Source organism: Polypterus senegalus, chromosome 6 (genome assembly GCF_016835505.1).
Source record: "Polypterus senegalus isolate Bchr_013 chromosome 6, ASM1683550v1, whole genome shotgun sequence".
NCBI lineage: Eukaryota > Metazoa > Chordata > Cladistia > Polypteriformes > Polypteridae > Polypterus > Polypterus senegalus.
Window position 1 is genome coordinate 116930405 of NC_053159.1, and position 16371 is coordinate 116946775.

The window sequence follows — 16371 nt, forward strand, 5'->3', positions numbered from 1 at the left end:
ACTGATAGTTCAACTGATTTAGGACATTCCAACCCAACCCATCATCCCCCTCCCCCCCCAATAAGGTTTGCAAGGCCAGTGCGACATCCTCTGCAGCAGTAACGGCAAACATTGCATGGGACTGCCCCCGAGTTGTATAATGTTGATTTGCATTACAGACTCTGGGGGACTAAGCTAGTGGTAGAACACATACGTAAATAATGCAGGTTCTCAATTTTTAGCTTTATGAAACATGTACAGCATAAATTAGTTTTTTTTTTTTTTTTCCCTGCTAGTCATCAAATGTATTGAGTTCCACGTCAATATAAGAGAAGGAGGCGTGTGCCATATGCATGCATAATTAGCCACATAGAGAGAGAAAAAAATAAACCTTGACAGTGCCTGATTTGGCACTCCCCCAAAACACGGAAGACCTCTGAAATCATACTAATACCAAAAGATTAGTACTATTTACAAGGCATTTCTCTCTCTTTTAGTCCTTCACTATTGACTTGAATGCATATCGCCAAGTTTGGCAATATTCATAAATGCTTCTGTGATTTCTCTGAAACTCAAGGCAAAGTGAACACTATGTAGTTCACTCCTCAATAATTATCAGTTGATTGTTGACCTGGATTCTGATGTATTTGTTGAATGTCTTGCTTAGCCATTTGCATATGGGAGTCGAGGAAATAATATTTGCCCATCTTGTTGGAGCACTATGTCTGTTATATTTAAAATAAATAAAATAAATAAATATCTTTGGAGGGGTGATGAGGGAGACAAGACGTGATTTTTCTCAGAGACACTTTAAAGTCCCGCAAGACAAGACTTTTTGCCTTGTGGGGACTTTTAACATGAGATTTTTTTGAAGTCACGCCCTGTCTACAACCATTTTCAAATAAGACCACAGTCCTCTAACCTCTCAGTTGGGCAAAGGCTTTTAGCAGACACATGTCCTGTGCTCTCAGCTCTTATAAATTTTATACGTTCTAAATGGCACGTCAATAACTAAGGGAAGAAGAAAGAGACCCAAAAGCGTTGGAGAGAAAAGAATGCAAAAAAGAAAAATAATCTATGTGCAAATTCTTAAAATAAGGAAAGTAATAATCAGCCTGGACCAAGTGGAATTGTAAACCTCGCAGGTCCAATCTGAGTCAGAAATAAGAGTAAAAGACAAAGTAGAACTTCATGAAGACGTTCAAAAACATACACTTGCAGAGCTGGTTGGAGATTCGAAAGGCTCAAAAAAAAAACTTTAGTGTGATACACATGCAGCGAAAATTAGACTATAAAAGTGAAATTCAAAAGTATCCAAAAAAAAAAAGTAAAGAAGTAGCACTAACAAACGGAAATTATTACTCGAAATAAGGGAAAGTAATAATCATCCCGGACCAGGTAGAATTGAAAATCTAGCCGGTCCAAGCGTGCTCAGAAATAAATAAAAGACAAAGAGTAGAAGACAAAGTAGAACGTCAGTGGTTCAAAAACGTTGGGGTGAAACGCATGCAGAGCAGGTTAGAGATTATGAAGGTAGTAAAATTCGAAAGTATCAAAAAAATTATGGTAAATCTCGCATTAGTGCTAACTGGGAAATTTATTGCTTGGTGAAATATTGGAAAAGCGAATAGAGATTGAATATAATATGGACATAGGAGATATGTCAGAAGTATGTAAATATTGTAAGGCTTTGAAGTTTAAGTCGCAGATTTGTAGATTGTCTAATCCGTGTTGCAATCAGGGAAAAGTAGTGTTTCTTCCCAGTGAAGAGGCGTATCTGTGAGAATTGAGATTTGTTTGGTGAAAGTGAAATCCACAAACACTACAGGCAAAATATCCGAGTCTACAATAATTTGTTCGTGTTAGCATCATTCAATGCTAAAAATGTAGATTTACACAATAATGGACCATACGCTATGAGAATCTGTTGTCCCACAGCAATTTAAAGCTACGACAAGTTTAATTTCGAAGAAATCGCATTTTGGCCAGGTGTATATTTATGATCACGGAGAAGCGATGCAACATAGAATTGAAAAAGTTAAATGATTGGACATATTAGAAATTATACAGCCAATAATGGATACAAATCCATACGTCCAAAAGTATCACACTTTACACAATTTACCTGCAAAACATGGACAAAGAAGTTTTCTTGGATTTCTATATGAATCCGAAAGATCATGGTCGCATCTATAATAAACCAGCATGTGACGAATTGTCAGTGATAATCCTTTCGAAAGACGGAGATATCGAACACGATTCAACATTTCTGTCTAATTCGCCACATTCTGATCCTTTACTCTTTTTGATTTTTCCCTGAAGGTGAAACAGGATGGTCGTACAATATGAAACGCACAAATTCTGAAAACTAATAACACCCACACACTATTTCAGGGCAAAAGTAGCAATACATTCCAATACAGTGGTGTGAAAAACTATTTGCCCCCTTCCTGATTTCTTATTCTTTTGCATGTTTGTCACACAATGTTTCTGATCATCAAACACATTTAACCATTAGTCAAATATAACACCAGTAAACAAAATACAGTTTTAGGGAGAAAAAAATCCAAACCTACATGCCCCTGTGTGAAACAGTAATTGCCCCCTTGTTAAAAAATAACCTAACTGGTGTATCACACCTGAGTTCAATTTCCGTAGCCCCCTCCGGGCCGGATTACTGCTGCACATGTTTCAATCAAGAAATCACTTAAATAGGAGCTGCCTGACACAGAGAAGTAGACCAAAAGCACCTCAAAAGCTAGACATCATGCCAAGATCCAAAGAAATTCAGGAACAAATGAGAACAGAAGTAATTGAGATCTATCAGTCTGGTAAAGGTTATAAAGCCATTTCTAAAGCTTTGGGACTCCAGCGAACCACAGTGAGAGCCATTATCCACAAATGGGGCAAAAACATGGAACAGTGGTGAACCTTCCCAGGAGTGGCCGGACGACCCAAGAGCGCAGAGACGACTCATCCGAGAGGTCACAAAAGACCCCAGGACAACGTCTAAAGAACTGCAGGCCTCGCTTGCCTCAATTTAAGGTCAGTGTTCACGACTCCACCATAAGAAAGAGACTGGGTAAAAACGGCCTGCATGGCAGATTTCCAAGACGCAAACCACTGTTAAGCAAAAAGAACATTAGGGCTCGTCTCAATTTTGCTAAGAAACATCTCAATGATTGCCAAGACTTTTGGGAAAATACCTTGTGGACTGATGAGACAAAAGTTGAACTTTTTGGAAGGCAAATGTCCCGTTACATCTGGTGTAAAAGGAACCAAGCATTTCAGAAAAAGAACATCATACCAACAGTAAAATATGGTGGTGGTAGTAGTGTGATGGTCTGGGGTTGTTTTGCTGCTTCAGGACCTGGAAGGCTTGCTGTGATAGATGGAACCATGAATTCTACTGTCTACCAAAAAATCCTGAAGGAGAATGTCCGGCCATCTGTTCGTCAACTCAAGCTGAAGAGATCTTGGGTGCTGCAACAGGACAATGACCCAAAACACACCAGCAAATCCACCTCTGAATGGCTGAAGAAAAACAAAATGAAGACTTTGGAGTGGCCTAGTCAAAGTCCTGACCTGAATCCAATTGAGATGCTATGGCATGACCTTAAAAAGGCGGTTCATGCTAGAAAACCCTCAAATAAAGCTGAATTACAACAATTCTGCAAAGATGAGTGGGCCAAAATTCCTCCAGAGCGCTGTAAAAGACTCATTGCAAGTTATCGCAAACGCTTGATTGCAGTTATTGCTGCTAAGGGTGTCCCAACCAGTTATTGGGTTCAGGGGGCAATTACTTTTTCACACAGGGCCATGTAGGTTTGGATTTTTTTTTTCTCCCTAAATAATAAAAACCATTATTTAAAAACTGCATTTTGTGTTTACTTGTGTTTATATTTGACTAATGGTTAAATGTGTTTGATGATCAGAAACATTTTGTGTGACAAAAAGAAAAGAATAAGAAATCAGGAAGGGGCAAATAGTTTTTCACACCACTGTATATTTAAACCACTTCTGTCATCTCAACATCTAAACGCAACATTACATTAATGCGTATCTAAAAGTGGAAGCTAATCGTCTCTTTATTAAATCTAATCAAGCAAAATTTAGAATGGAACGCATGAAAGGTTTCATTGATCACTTTCAAAATTCAAATATCAATAGTTCAGGCAAATTCAAAATAGGTGAAATGGTAATATTACCATGATATCGAGGCAGTCCGGGATGTTGCAATGCTTTTGAACTATTGGTTGGCTACATTTATTTATTACAATGAATTACAATCCACAGTGGCCAGAAATATGTTGATACTTGAACAATGCCATCGGCTCTAGATATTCGGACTTTTGTAAGTACAAAGTCTTTATTTTATTTAAAGAACTTAAAAAGGTGTTCGGTCAAATCGGAGCATACATTTATACAATCTAATTTCTAAAATGGGGTTTACCTCACATGCATGTATTGGTTACTTTGCAAAATTAACTCCTGATGATGTAGATCTGTTTGTCTGTGATGAAATTCCAAACAGAGAAACCTTCCTGAATTATGGTACAAAGTCATTAAACACATGTCTCACGGACCACATTTAAAAGATTCAGCATGTTGGGACACAAAAGAAAGTGTTTAAAGAAATTTCCTGAAGTGTTCGTCCAAACAGATATGACTAAGGCTCGCTTTTGCCGAAGAGATAATCAAAACGAACAACACACTTCTCACGGAAAGATGGTAAAATCGTAATGATTGATTCAATGATTGTACCATATAACCTGTATTTGCTCAAATGATTCGATCTTCATATTAATGTCGAGTATTGTGCATCGGTGATGAGTATTAAGTACATCTACAAGTACATTCTTAAAGGACACGATAGAGTACACGTAACTTTATCCAAAGAACAGTCTCGGGACGAAGTTCAAGCATATTTTAGATACTCGGTACGTCAGTGCATATGTCAGTGCAATGGAAAGTGGATGGCATTTAATGGAATTGCAAATGCATGGTCAAAGTCATTCTGTTGAATTATTACTGATTCATTTACCAGGTCAGAATGATTCAATTTAAAGAGGGCGAAGAAGCAGAACCTTTACAGGTAGCAAAAAGTAAAAATACAAAATTGGCTTATTTTGAACTTAATAAAACCGACTTAAATGCAAAAGCATATACGTATGCACATTCCTCAACATTACAAGTGGCCGAACAAAAAAGTATGGCATCAAGAAAAATTAATTGCAAAAGTGTTGCTCGATTTATTGTATTACCAAAAGATATTTAACGGTTTCATTTAAAATTATGTGAATCGAAAGGAGCAACATCGTATAAAGATGTTCAAACTATAGATGGAACTACGTATGGCACTTTTAAAGAAGTGGCACAAGCAGCTGGGTTATGTAAATTAGATTACTATATGTTAGAAATGATGTCTGATGCCACTTCTCTAATGATGCCTGACAAATTAAGACACTTCTTCGTGTAATTATGACGGGTGAAGTTGGTTCTTTACAATTATGGAAAGCATTTAAAGGACCATTAGCCGAAAAGTTGAATGAACAAACGGCTCTTTCGATCAAAGGATTGTTTGAAGCAGAAGATTTAACAATGCAGCAATTTGGACTTCCAGAAGAAATTAACAAATCAGATGTAAAGAAAGAGAAGATATAACAGTGGAAGACCATAGAAAATTATATCGGGAAATGTACTCACAATTAAATGATGATCAAAGATTAATTTTTGACACAATTCAAAAATGTCTTCTCGAAGAATTTAGGCAGCAGTTATTCTTCATAGGTGGACCAGGCGGAAAAGAAAAACATTTTTGTATAAATGTTTAGTCCTTTATTGCAAACACTTATGCAAAAACATTACATTGATAGTGTGGACAGGCATAGCAACAATTCTTCTTCCCATGTTAAAACGGCTCACTAAAATGTTTACCTTTTTAAATATCACGGAAAAAAATGTTACTTAGAACGTGTCTAAAGGTTTTTCTTTTTCCTTTTCAATCAGTATTCAAGAAAGGAGGCTGAAGGCAGATTTACGATGCATGCCTAAAGAGTGGAGCCTTTATGGTCTTTGTTCCGACAATTCAAATTACAAAAAAATATAAGCTATCAAAATTCGGATGATTTTGCATACTGGCTACTAGACCTTGACAATTTTAAAGTTCGATAAGATTTTTTTACATAAAAAGTCTTATTGGGAGATTTTGAAGAATTTTATCCCGAAAGATTATCAATAAAAGAAATTAGTACACGGGCAATCCTAGCAGCGAAAAATGAAGTCTAATAAATTAGCGCAACAATTGTCGATCGGTTACACAGCAAATTATTTAAATGCATATCAATAGAATATGCTGAAGCAGTTGGTGGTGACGGTGCAGAAGATGAAAACATCATCTTACAATATCACAGAATATCTACATGCGTTAACACCGTCTGGTCGTCGTCCAACTGAATTACTGTTGAAAGAAGGATGTATCGTAATGTTGTCGAGTAATTTATGTATGAGTGATGGACTACTCTAATGGGACAAGATTTGTATTAAAAATTGATCGAACAATTCTATCCTGTAAAATTTTTAACAGGCAACAAAGATAATGTAGTACACACCAAAGGCGATCCCTTGATATGCTATTCATATTAAAACATTTACAGTTTCTATTGAGAATAGCTTTTGCTACAACTAACAAATCACAGGGACAAACATTCAAAAAAAGTCAGTTTATTATAGAAAAAGAAATGATATTCACTCATGGGCAGTTATACGTTGTGTTGTCACAATAGAAGTCCCAAAAAGGAATCAAAATTCAATGTGATCTTGAAGAAAAGGTAATTCCAAATATTGTTTTTACTGAAGTTTTAAAGTAAAAGTGAAAACAAAAAAAAAATTGTAACAATTCCCATGGAAAAAGAAATTTCTTTAAATTGTATATCCGGTTAACCAAACGCAGGGAGTTGGTGAGCAATGGGAGCAGGGTGTGGAGCCCCTTAGTTTAAGAAATTTTAATTTGGTACACTGTATTAATCCTGAGGGGATAGTGTGTTGCCTTTTGATTTTCCTGGCATGAAGGGTCAAATTTTTCTTTTGAATACAATATTGTGATTCTGAAAATTCTAAGATGAAGTTTGGCTTTTGTTTCTACGTAATTATCCATACTACCAAAAGCGAGACATTGCACCTTAGTGGAGTACCTGTGTTTTAATAGGTTTTCTGGATGTCAGTTTAAATAGATCTCGCAAGAGAATTTGCTACCCCAGAACTGCCCAAAATGACCCTTACACTGATCATTTAGTTTTTAATTTAGACAAAAGGTACCTTTTGAAAAGAGCCCAGAACAAGGTACATGTAATATCCAAATGCGTGTGTGTTTTTATTTTCCTTGTTTCTCTGTTTTGTGGCACATGATGGATGGTTTGTTTGTTGGATGAGTGTGGTTTGACTATTTAAGACTGATTTCTTTATAGTGCATTCATTTTAGATTGGTGTAATATGCTACATACAGATTATACATATCACATCACATGTGCTTTCCCTAATTTAAAAAGGAAAAAAACCCTAATCTCAATGTACTGAAATATTCAAGGTTAGCAAGAGTGTAGGATGAGTGAGAAAACAGTGAAGGGTACTATTACATTTTGTAGCATTGTCAAAACTCCCTTGGCCATTCTCCCCTCTCTTTCTATAACCTTTTTAAATCATTGGAATTTAGGTAAAGCATTACCTTGCTTCTGTTTTATAGATCACAGTACATCACTAATGTTTTTAAACTGATTCATCCATCTATGAGAAAAATGTATTTTATTTCAAAATATGCTTTTCATAACTTAAATGCTTTTATGCATTTTTGAAAACCTTTTCTGGGAACACCATTTGTACTCATTTTCCTGTGTGTAGGAACTTTTTTTGCTTTAAAGTCTTTCTTTATATTGGCTAATGGCCACTGTATTACTATATAGTATGATGCACACTTTCTCCTAATTTGGGTTGCAAGTATAACATCATGGGAAATGACTTTTCATAATATTTGCACATTAAATTAGCAAAAGAAAGACCTTGTTTGCAATTGTTTTTCAGTTGACAAAAACGGTGATGTGTGCATTTCCATACTTCATGAGCCTGGAGAAGATAAGTATGGTTATGAAAAACCTGAGGAGCGCTGGTTACCAATTCACACTGTGGAAACAATTATGATAAGTGTCATCTCTATGTTGGCAGATCCCAATGGAGATTCACCTGCTAATGTGGATGCAGCAGTAAGTGATTCCCGGAATCTTTAATTAAAATTATTATTCCAAATTAAGTCTGTGGGGAATATGGCAGGTGGTTGTGGGGTTTGTGTTTTTTTTTTTTATTAACCTTTTGACAGGTTTGGTTACCATACTTTCTCCTATATAGTCCATTTCACTTCTGTTTTGCAATCTTATTCACTAATGCTTTCAAATGAATTTTGTAGAAAGAATGGCGGGAAGATAGGAATGGTGAATTCAAAAAGAAAGTAGCTCGCTGTGTAAGAAAAAGCCAAGAGACTGCCTTTGACTGACCTTTATTCAGCTGCTGGTAGCTACAGATTTTCAGGGTGAGTATAAATGTTAAACTCCAGCCTTAACACTTGGGCACACTTACTCTAATACTCTTCTGTCAAACTGTGGTGTGAGTAACCACTTTACTCCTTTTGTTAGGTTTTTGTTTATTAGTTGTAGTCAAATTCTGGCCTGTTAGTTGATCTTGGTTAGAGTAATGTAGTTGTGGTGTTAGGAAATGTTTTACGATTTTTGCGGCTGTTTCTTATTTTGTGCTGTTGGCCATTCTGTGTATTTTGCTGTGCTTTTATGCTCTTCCCCTCATTCACTTGGTGGGGTCTGGGTTGATGTGTGTGTGTGTGTGTGTGTGTGTGTGTATATGCATGCATGTGCTGCTGTCTGTGGGGTGTTTTTTACACATCTAATGTAGCCCACTGTTATTGAAGTATGGATGTTTTTTTGTGTTTAGGTGGTGGGGCAGAATTCTTATCCCACCTTTTGATAGGTGTTGTGGGTGCAAGTATCCATTTTCTTTGCTGTACAGTACATGGGATTGGAAGCTTTGATAAAAGGGTGTTGAAATTTTCACTTACAAAAGTAGGCATATTTACCTTCCATATTGTGAATAAAGTAAGCTGAATTTATTTTATGCATTTTGAACTGACCACCTTCTTAACTTCTCCACAGGTCTCCAGTTGAGAAACATGGCACTGTTTTTTTTACCTGCACTCTACCCACCTATTGCTGGACTTGTCGTTTAATACAGGTTGGCAGACACATACAGATTTGCAAGGTGGCTAGTAGCAGAAAGAAAATGTAGCCACAGCATTGAAAGTGCCAACTCCCAGAAGATCATGCAATTCTTATGAAGTCCTGCGAACTGCTTAATTTCAGGAAAAACTGTAAAGTTGTGTACATAGCACAAACATGAACCGAGTAATATATAAACTTCATCTTCATTCAGCACTGCACATAGAACCAAATAAATAGTGCTTCTGTAGTTAGAATATGAACAGTGTACATCCTGCCAGAGTTTAGTCATCCTGCCCATATCCTGTAACTTGGTGCAATTACAGGTTACTCTGAAGAAAGCCATGTCAATTGATAACTGGGTAGCAGACTTCAGTTGACAACATTTTCTAATTCTTTAACTGTGAAAAATGCATTTTCAGGTTCACCTTTCTTTGGCTATCTGATCTTGGAAGCCACCTTATTAAAATCATGGCGGCTATGTTTACTCTCCCCTTCCCCACTTGCGGGTGTAACTCTAAGTCAGGGCCTTGTGGTTTTAACTTTAAACTTAAGCGGGATGTTTAATACCCTGGATGGCATCTTTTAAAGCACCTCTGCCTATTTGGGCTGAAATTGGCTTGTAAGGTAAGTGATGTTAAAGCCTGTGGAAATTTTTTTTTTTCTCTATTATTGCTTTTCTTTTCCTTCAGAAGTGCCTCCTGTTCAAATGGTTGGTTTTTTCCTCCCCACTTTCAATATGAACACATGAAAGCCCAACAGATACCTGCTTCATTTAAAATTACAGGTGAATGGGAAAATGTTTGGTGTAGCAATAACCAGCCTTGCCTCACCCTAGCGCACTATGGAATGGTGCCACGTCCATTTTAAGCTTTCTGTGTGATTTGAAGGTCTTAGAAGCCAATACCCACTAAAGAAGATGTCATTTTATTGGCTTGTGTCTGTGTTTTTTAGGTAGGGATGTGAAGCATGCTTTCAATGTAGGTCTACTTGTGGGCAGTTTTCAGGTTTGGTATTCAAGACTGTGTGTCTGATTTTAAAATGCCTTTTGTTTAATGGCTCTTAAACTACTGCATTTTTTTCTTGCATAATGTACAAAGACAAAAGACTGTATATTTTTCATGTAATGGAAATTGTCTCATGTAGTGTTCTTCCAAAATATATATATTTTCCAGTAGATATTTCTGTAAATTGACAATTAATGACATTTTGTCAAAGGGTGACAAAGGAGAATGGGGAGGAGGGTGGACATGGGCAGAAACTGGGGCTGAGGACTTATGGATGAATTTTGAGGTAGAGGTAAGGGTTGCAAATAAGCGTTCAAGAAAGACCTAAATGTTTTTCATGGTTAAGGGCTGTTTTTTTTTTTTTATATATATATATATAAATATATATTAAAAGTGTATTGCTTCTTATACCTCTTATAAATTCAACGCTCAAACTAAATTGTCCTAGTACCGTTCCATAATATTTAAGTGTGTTGCATGTCGCCTTGTGAATTCAGAAATGTTTATTTTGAGATGGTTTCAGTGTACTTGCTACATCTACTTGAATATTAATTTACTGAGACTTTTTTTTTATTTTGAGGTTCTCGTTTGAATTATACAGTATTATGTCATCTTTGAAAGAGGCGACTTGTCCTAACATCTCTTGACAACGCATCTTCAGTATCAATTTTCCTTTTACATTAAACTGGTGATTCTTTAAGATGCCATACAAATTTCACTTAAACTGCATGACATACTAGGGTTTGTGTTTAGGGTATTTCATCCTTCCATCAAACTCATTTAGTGGTTTCAAATGTACCACAAGTTCATTTTAGCTATGCTTATGCTCGAAGGATGTAAACGTTCAGGGAATGTGACAGACCTATGATGATGTATTAGAATCAACCATAGAATAATTAAGTAATATCTTTGGCAAACTCATTGAGGACATGCAACTTTTTATGTATAGAAAAAAATTCATATATGCCAGCTAAACTCATGCCTAACCTCTGCTGTTCTGAGTACACAGTTGCTTTTGAAGAAGATTATTCTGAATCCTCCTTTTCTAGTTATGAATAACTTGGACCAACTTTCTCTACTTTCATCCTGAGAATGCAAAGTCTGCTAAATGTACGTCATGGCTCCTGCCAGAGCTTTGTTGGATTGGGTGTTGGGGCAGGACAGACCTTTTTAGATACATCTGCTTTATTTCTGCCAGAATACAACTAATTCGTTGTTAGTTTATATAGTGTTTGACTGCATAATTTGAGAGGTTTTATGTAGTCATATTTGAATAGTACTGCAATTTAAATTCAGTGTCTTTAGCAATAAAGTGATCTGGGTCTCATTTTCATTTAATATAGTTATTCCACACTATCACCATCAAGCTAGATTTTTCTTAATAGTGTAAAGTCAAGAGCTGGAATTTGATTTTGCATGAACATACTTTAAAGAGAAAAGTCATGAGGCAGACATGGAAAAGGAATTGCCTCTACTATGAAGACTGGTTCATTTGATAAAGTCTCAGTGATTATCTCTAAAGCCCTCCCAGGTTGTTTTAAGCACTTATGTGAAAGCAAACCAGTATTTATAAAATGGTTGGTACAATGTGTGTGGATAAGTTAATACGTACTGGGGGGGTTGGGGGTAGGAGGGTTGCAGAATTAAGACCTGTATCTACATCTCTTGTCTCCAGTTCCTTCAAGAAGTGCAGATTATCTTTAGGCTTGAGGCAATCATTTTGTGTGTTTTAGTGTGTGATGGTGGGTTGTGTGTTTTGATTGAAGAAATACTGATCCGTGAAAGGTTGTCTTTTACTGCTGCTTCAGATGGCCATTTAGTTAATCTAACATTTATTTATGTACTAATCAATGCTTGTGGCTTAATGGAATATTTGGGACAAATTAAACACCTTCATTTCAAAGACCACATATCAATCTTCAAATTAGTTTAAGTGACTTCGAACAAACTTTGGCAGTTGGAAAAAAACCCATATTGCATCAGGCTAAACTATTATGAGACGGGTACCTAAATTAATGGCAGCAACTACAAAACAGTACTAATGTAGATGTGAAATGTACTGATATGAGAAGCACCAAATGAGTACAAAAAAGTATAGTACTTTTTTAAAATCATGTGTTTTTCAAAAATGACAAAGTAACCCCATGCATACCGTACTACAAGATGCAGGTCTTCATTGTGGTGATGCCTTAATTGGTTTAATCTTGGAACAAAGGGGGCATTTATTTGGACAGTACAATAAGGTAGGTGCTACTTTGTTAGTTCTAAAAATGATTTGGACAAATAGAGCAAGTTGATTGTGTTGCCAATTACTTTATAAAGTAGATTAACATGTACCTTACTGCAAAGAATTGGTGAGGTCCTGATTGAACTATAGCACTCGAATGATCAGTCAATAAATAGAAATAATTAAAGGTTAAGACGATGACTTTTAAGTGTGTGCTGTGTGTAATTTGTCCATTTTGAGAACCCAAATATTATTCACCAGTACATTAATATGGTTATAATACGGTAGCTTGAACAGTTCTGGTACCGAGAAAGGATACAGAAAAGAGGGCTGGACTTCTGACAAAATATGCACCAAGCAAGCACACTGGGGATGGGGTAAAATCAAGGTATGCATTTTAAACAGGTGAAAGAATGAGCAAGGTTGAGAAGTATTAATGGGGTGAAACAATTTAGTCATGGTGAGTTAAATTGAGAAACTGTCGGCATATGTTGAAATTGACTTGGCGTGGATAAAGTAATGTTTGACAGACTGATGCCAATAGGCAAGTTTAATTTCTAGTTAATCAAATGAATGGAGCCTAACTAGCATAACTACCAACCCATCTCCAAACCCCACACACACTCACACACTCTCACGCACAGCGAGGATATAGAATGGTTGTTCATTGTTAATATTGATTTAGTTGAAGCACATCGAGATTATTTCATTGGTCAGCACATTTCCTGTGTTGCTGTGTGAACTCGCATGGACCTCAACCACACATGTTTACTCGCAGCTGGAGCCTGGTTGCTGGTTTAATGGGCAACATTTAATTGCAAGACACTGAGAGCATGTATGTTAATTTCAACTATATTCAGATTCATTTAAAAATTTCAATTGTTGCTGCATTAAGTATGCTATGTACAAAGTCAAAACTATAATTTGCCGTTTGCATGCTTTTTCAAGCCCTTTGATTATGAAAGCTCTCATGTTTCACTTTGGAAATAAAATGGCCTATATCTGGGTAGCATGAATGTCAGGAATTACTGAGTACATAATTGTAATGGAAAGGTGTGAAAAAGATTACTGGGCAATTTTCAAAGAAAATTCAAGTTTATAAAGTCGATCCAAGCATATTAAAAAATATTTTTGTATGTCCTGCCTAAATGCTGAAATTCAGAAAGTCTTTCAAAATTATGCAACTGAAGATGACTTGTTCTAAGCAGCACTAAAAGGTCTGTTTTAGTTCTGTTATTCAAGTCAAATTCTTTACAAGTAATGTTTCTTTGATGCTCTTTTAGAATGCCTTAAGAGCGCTTACATCGTTAAACTGAATATTTTAAACCCAAAAGTTCAGGTCCGTAGAAATAAACCTTTTAAAATCCACCTATAGTTAACTAGCCCAGAGTGACAGGCAATGCCTTTTGGTTAGATTTGACCAAGTTTGCCAAAATTTAAAATGTTAACCTCAAATATACCAATAAAACTTGTCTATAGGGAAGCATGATGGCGCAGTATTATGTTCTGAGAATGTTGCTCCTTGTTTCCAGTTCTGGGTAACCTGTAAAAGAGATTAAAGAATTTATGGTGTGTTGTAGTAGACCTATTAAGTGGATCCTTTTTAAAAACGGGGGTTGAATGAATTAAACTTTTCTTCAGTAGCACCCGAGGCATAAATACCTTCTTAGAAAATTGATTTATCTAGAGCAAATTTATCACCTGGGCTGACATTTTACTCCTTAATGGACCACCTACCTTGAAGGCGAAGATTTATATAAAAAAAAGATTTGATTTTCTTATTGGGCATGCGCCTTTAAAATTAACCAAGCAGTGTCTGTATTTTAAGAAGGGCTGAATTGCAAGGCTTTGCGTGCATATATACTGCGTAAGTCTGTTAACCTTCATTTAAGTACATACAAGCAATGTTGAAATAGTCGTTTTTTACACTCGACAACATGGAACAGTACCTGGAAAGCTCTCCACGAATTTCGTTTACGAGAACTGTATGATCCATTGATGCAGGAACCATTCTACCACAGCTGCTGTTTTGGACACGCTAGGTAAAAAGGAATAACGAGCTAATATGAGGTTAAATGACTCGTGCTCATCAAGCTTGTTTTTATTTTAATAGTGAACCCTTTTTTTTTAGCAGTGTATTTTTCCTCCTCAACGAGTCTAGGGGCAATTGAATTCTAAGGCAGGTGTTAACAGTGTGGATGCGATGTGAAAATTTATATAATTGAGCAAGACACTGACTCTAGAACCGGTGAGGCAGAAGCTGTAGCAATTGCACCACCAATCTCGAACAGTACTTTTTTTGTGGTACAAGTGTGCGCTGCCTATAATATAAATGCCTAAAAAAAATGCATCTATTGTGGGAGTAGTCAAGTTGCGTTTTACTTACATGCACGCAAGGAGTTCAATGTACGAAAACTAACGACTTAGTATTTAAACTGCGCTGCCTTCTGCCCAAATGCGATATATACACTAGACCAGTGTTTCTTCAACTATGGGTCGCCGCATGAATCTGTAGTAAAAATAGTCTAGTTAATCCAAGCCTGAATAATGGGGCGAGTACACCGACCTCTGTTTTATCCGGTGCTTTTTGGGGTGTTGTGAAGGGCGAGCGAATAGAATTGGGGTACCTCTGTTGTATACTTAACATCACTTTCGGTGGCCATGAACAACTGGTCGGTTCTTCTTTGCATGACCACTGTTATGGCACTCATTGAATCCAAGTTCACTGACGAGTGCAGAGACTATTTTGCTTGCAGTGCCTCGGCGAGGAAAAATTCATTCCTACAATTGTAACATTGCTTTAAAGTGGTTATATGAATTTCCATTTACTTGTAGTGTGAAAGCAAGAACCATCGAGAACAGTAAGAATATCAGTAAATATCCAAATTTGAGACGAGCTGTTGTGCTTTCATTTTTAAGAATAATTGAGCTACCTTTTTACTCGATTTATTGAAATACTTAAAGAAAACTGGTGTATGTTGAACTACTGTTATATTGTTAATAGTAGAGCTCATTTTGAAAAAAATGGCATTAAAGTTACGACAAAATAAATAAACTGCGTCGATTCATTGTTTTTGACTACTTTTATTTCTTATCCATTGCAGTGAATTAAGTAAGTTGAGCGATCGTTCATACTGTCTCTTCAAAAACTGGATTCCTTACAACTTCACCAAAGCTTTACCGGTTTTTATTATAGGATCGCTGTTCGTTGTCTTATTTATGGCTCCGATGTCCTCATGTTATAATGCTTTTCTCGGGACCTCAGGTTAAAAGAAATGTATTAAACCCTGTACTCGACTATTGATCTGTACAATTAATTTGTACAATTTGCGAGGTATTACATTTTTGATTATGCCCTACGAGTCTGCTTTTTAAAATGTTTTTTTCGGTTAGGCCTTGAGGCGTCCGGAGCTCATCTCAGCAGCACTAAGCGTTGGTTCCTGGTAGGGTTGATGGCAGGGGTGGCGAACTCCGGGCTTCGAGTGCAGCAGTGGCTGCAGGTTTTAATTCTTACCATCTTCTTAATCAGTGACCAGTTTTTGCCGCTGATTACTTGTTTTAATTAACTTGAATCCGGCCCCATCCTTTGTTTCTTTTCCTTTAATTAGCCAAACAATAATGATACATAAAACAAGCCATCACATGACCAGCTCCCCTGTGCCCATCATACAATCTCTGAAATTAAAGCGAAGTGATGGTCTGGGTAAGGTTGATCTCAGGTCACCAAAACATTTTGATGGCGCTCTTAGAACAGAAAAACAACAGTTTTAGAAATGTGTGCTGTGGCAGAATGAGAGCATCAACGAGCCATGGAATTAAATAACGGGTTTAATTAACTGCAAGAATTGGCTTCTCATTAAAGTGATTGGAGTGAAATTGGTTGGAG

General features: G+C 36.6%; 1 protein-coding gene across 1 annotated transcript in view; it reads left to right on the forward strand.

Annotated features, from left to right (window-relative positions):
- Positions 1-12693, forward strand: part of ube2g1a (ubiquitin-conjugating enzyme E2G 1a (UBC7 homolog, yeast)) — a 31510-nt gene extending 18817 nt beyond the window's left edge. The window contains exons 4-6 of the mRNA XM_039756892.1: positions 8056-8234; positions 8435-8557; positions 9189-12693. Coding sequence (XP_039612826.1) covers positions 8056-8234; positions 8435-8521 — 266 coding nt within the window. The 3' untranslated portion in view covers positions 8522-8557; positions 9189-12693. The remainder of the gene's footprint in view (positions 1-8055; positions 8235-8434; positions 8558-9188) is intronic.
- The last annotated feature ends 3678 nt before the right edge of the window (positions 12694-16371 follow it).